Raw genomic sequence first — 2,979 nt, forward strand, 5'->3', positions numbered from 1 at the left:
TCCCCCCCCCCCCCCCCCTCTCCCTAGTTTTAATAAAAATCCTTCTTCCGTAGATTACGAATCTGTTGCTGGAGCGGGAGAAGGCGGTGGAGCACAAGAATCGGATGTCCCGGATGTTGGAGGACAGAGATCTGTTTGAGTCTAGGCTGAAAGCTGCCCGTTGCTCGGTGTATGAGGTAAATCGCTGCGTTTTGTTTCTAGAAAGCTGGCGGCGGGTTCCAAAGGCTTTTATAACGGAGTTCTGGTGGAAAAAATCTGGAATTTTATTCTGGATGCAAACCTATTATATCTTGGTGGCATGGCGGCTTATTTCTCATTGACCTGTTGGGAATCGGAGGGGGGGCTTAGCTGTAAGGCGGATGCAGTATCTGCTTCCTCGTTACGCACTTAAAGGGTTTCTAAACCCTCCGGTTTTTTTTTGCCTATATCTACTGCTGGCAAGGAGTTAGATATAGGCAAGAAGTTAAAAACGCTTTAAAGGAGAACTATGAGGTCAGGGCTTTTCCCCATAGTTCTCCTTAAGGTGCCCATACACCTTACGACCATCGCAAGACTTTTGTCTTGCGATGGTCGTAAGCTGATTGAAAGCTCGTACGATCTGCCCACCTTGGACGGGCAGATCGTACTTGCGATCATCGAAAGCCCGCTTCCGATCACCGCAATGCAGAACGGGCAGCGTGCGCACACCGGCCCGTTCCACAGCTATCGAACGAGCAGGCTAGAAACCCGCTGACAATCGTACGATTCTCGGCGGGTTTTCGAGCATGCTGGTTTGACAAAAGACGTGCGACCTTACAGTAGAAACGGTCGCACGCCTTCCATACACTGTACGATTCTCGTACGATCGCGGGATTTACCACGAGAATCGTACAGTGTATGGGCCCCTTTAGGGTCACGGGAGGACACAAACTAGCGTCCTCCCGTCACCCAAACCTCAGTGTATATAGGGAGCTACAGCTCGCGGTATACTGAGGCGCCGGAACGGATCCCGACAATTTGTCTGGATCCGCCTAGCTGCGTGACTGACAGCTGGTTCTGCCTATCTAGCGTCAGCCAGCTGTCCCCTCCCCCGTCCGTTCCTCCACTCAGCGCTGGAGGATCGGACGGGGGGGGGGGGAATCAAGAGCGCCGGTATGTGTTCGCTCACCTCCCGATCTACTGAGCCGACCTGTGACAGTCTCATTGTCACAGGTCGGCTCAGATTATGAGTGAAAAAATCACCCGCCTCATAATTCTCCTTTTTAGCAGCGGTTTAAACTTACCCCGTTTTTCACCGCCCGCTCCCGCCCGAGAATCCGAAACTGCTCGGGCGGATGCAAAGCATCCTGGGGCGGGCGCATGCGCAGTTCGTATTTTCTGCCGGGAGACGAGCAGAGACGCAAGGTAAGTCTATGGACGCGTGCACCCCCCGCATGCAGACACCGTGGGACAGGAAGTGCCAGCAAGCACAGAGGAGTCAGCGCTGGATTGGACACCCGCCGCACCGCTGGAGGGACACATGAAAACATCAGGAAAGATGTGATTAAGAGACATCATTTAGGCCCCGTTCACATATAGCGACATCGCGCATTTTTGCCGCGCGATATAGCGAGAAGTCGCCAGCCAATGCTATTCAATGGAGCTGTCTTAACTCCCATGTCGCGGTCGCAAGTCGCTTCTACAGGACCATTTTTTTTGGTGGATTTTGCGCGATTTTGCTTTTTTTCTATGGAGCCCGACGGAGAAGGTCGCGCTACCGTCGCTGGAACGTCGCCCCGAAAGTCGCGCTATCCCGGCCGCTGCAAAGGTATGTCGCTATATGTGAACGGGGCCTTAAGGGAAGTGCTGACAATAACATTGGGGGGAGCGGAAACATTTTTGTACTTTAATGTCACTTTAAAGATTGTGCAAGTTGTGGAAATTTTTACATTCTCTTCTAATTTTTGCCAATCTCAGGAGAAACTCAAACAGTTCCAGGAGCGACTAGCTGAGGAAAGGAAAGCTCGCCTGGAGGAACGCAAGAGGCAGCGCAGGGAAGAGAGGCGTACCTCCTATTACAGGAATAAGGAGGAAGAGGAGCAAATGAAACAGGAAGAGCAGATAAAGAAAGGTGTGTGCTGTGTGTGGTGACCGTGGTCTGCCGATCTGGAGTAGATGGACCGGATCCCGGTCCTGAGCTTGGCTACTCGCATGGGGTAAGAACGTCCCAGCTAACTTACTCGTTGGTTTCAGAACGAGAGGAAATAGATCGGGTTGAGAATGAAAAGCGAGATGCGGAGCAAAAGGAATATCAGGAACGCATCAAGAAACTAGAGGAACAAGAACGCAAGAAGCGCCAAAGAGAACTGGAGATCGAAGAACGGGAGCGTCGGCGCGAGGAGGAACGGCGCGGGGGTGACGACTCCTTCAGGAAGGTGTGTGGATATAGAAGGTGTTTTGATACATCCGTTATCATGCGGCTGCACTGCGTCTACCTAATGCAGTGGTGGCGAACCTCGGCGCTCCGGCTGTTTTGGAACTACAAGTCCCATGAGGCATTGCGAGGCTCTGACAGCCACAGACATAACTCCCCGAGGCAGATGCATGTTGGGATTTGTCGTTTTGGAACAGCTGGAGTGCCACGGTTCGCCACCACTGACCTAATGGGTTCACGTGTGGCGCCACCAATCCTCAATCTCTATCCTTTCTCCCTTCTGCCGATTTCCAACCATAAAAATGTTTCCCTTAACCCCTTCATGACTGAGCTTGTCTTCAGTTTCTGTCCATAAATGACGGACACGCTTGTTACATTGTTGCTGCGTGATACTTCCACGTCAGTGATATACTTTCTTACAAAGTGCACCCGCACATGTGATATATTGTATGTTAGGGGACAGATCGGGCGATATAATTATATCCAACATGTGTACCTAACGCATCACTTAGTTTGAATAAAATATTTAAAAAATGAGGAAAACAACTAGAAGAAAACACTTTTTTCACAAGTTTTTTTTTTTTTTT

General features: G+C 50.8%; 1 protein-coding gene across 1 annotated transcript in view; it reads left to right on the forward strand.

The window, feature by feature from the left end:
* The window catches only part of EIF3A (eukaryotic translation initiation factor 3 subunit A), a 22,574-nt gene that overhangs the window by 12,952 nt on the left and 6,643 nt on the right, over positions 1–2,979 (forward strand). Inside the window, 3 exon segments of the mRNA XM_018574732.1 lie at positions 54–176; positions 1,936–2,089; positions 2,212–2,393. Of these exon segments, the coding sequence (XP_018430234.1) occupies positions 54–176; positions 1,936–2,089; positions 2,212–2,393 (459 nt within the window).

The sequence above is a fragment of the Nanorana parkeri genome, unplaced genomic scaffold (genome assembly GCF_000935625.1).
Source record: "Nanorana parkeri isolate BGI_ZX_2015 unplaced genomic scaffold, ASM93562v1 scaffold3197, whole genome shotgun sequence".
Classification (NCBI taxonomy): Eukaryota; Metazoa; Chordata; class Amphibia; order Anura; family Dicroglossidae; genus Nanorana; species Nanorana parkeri.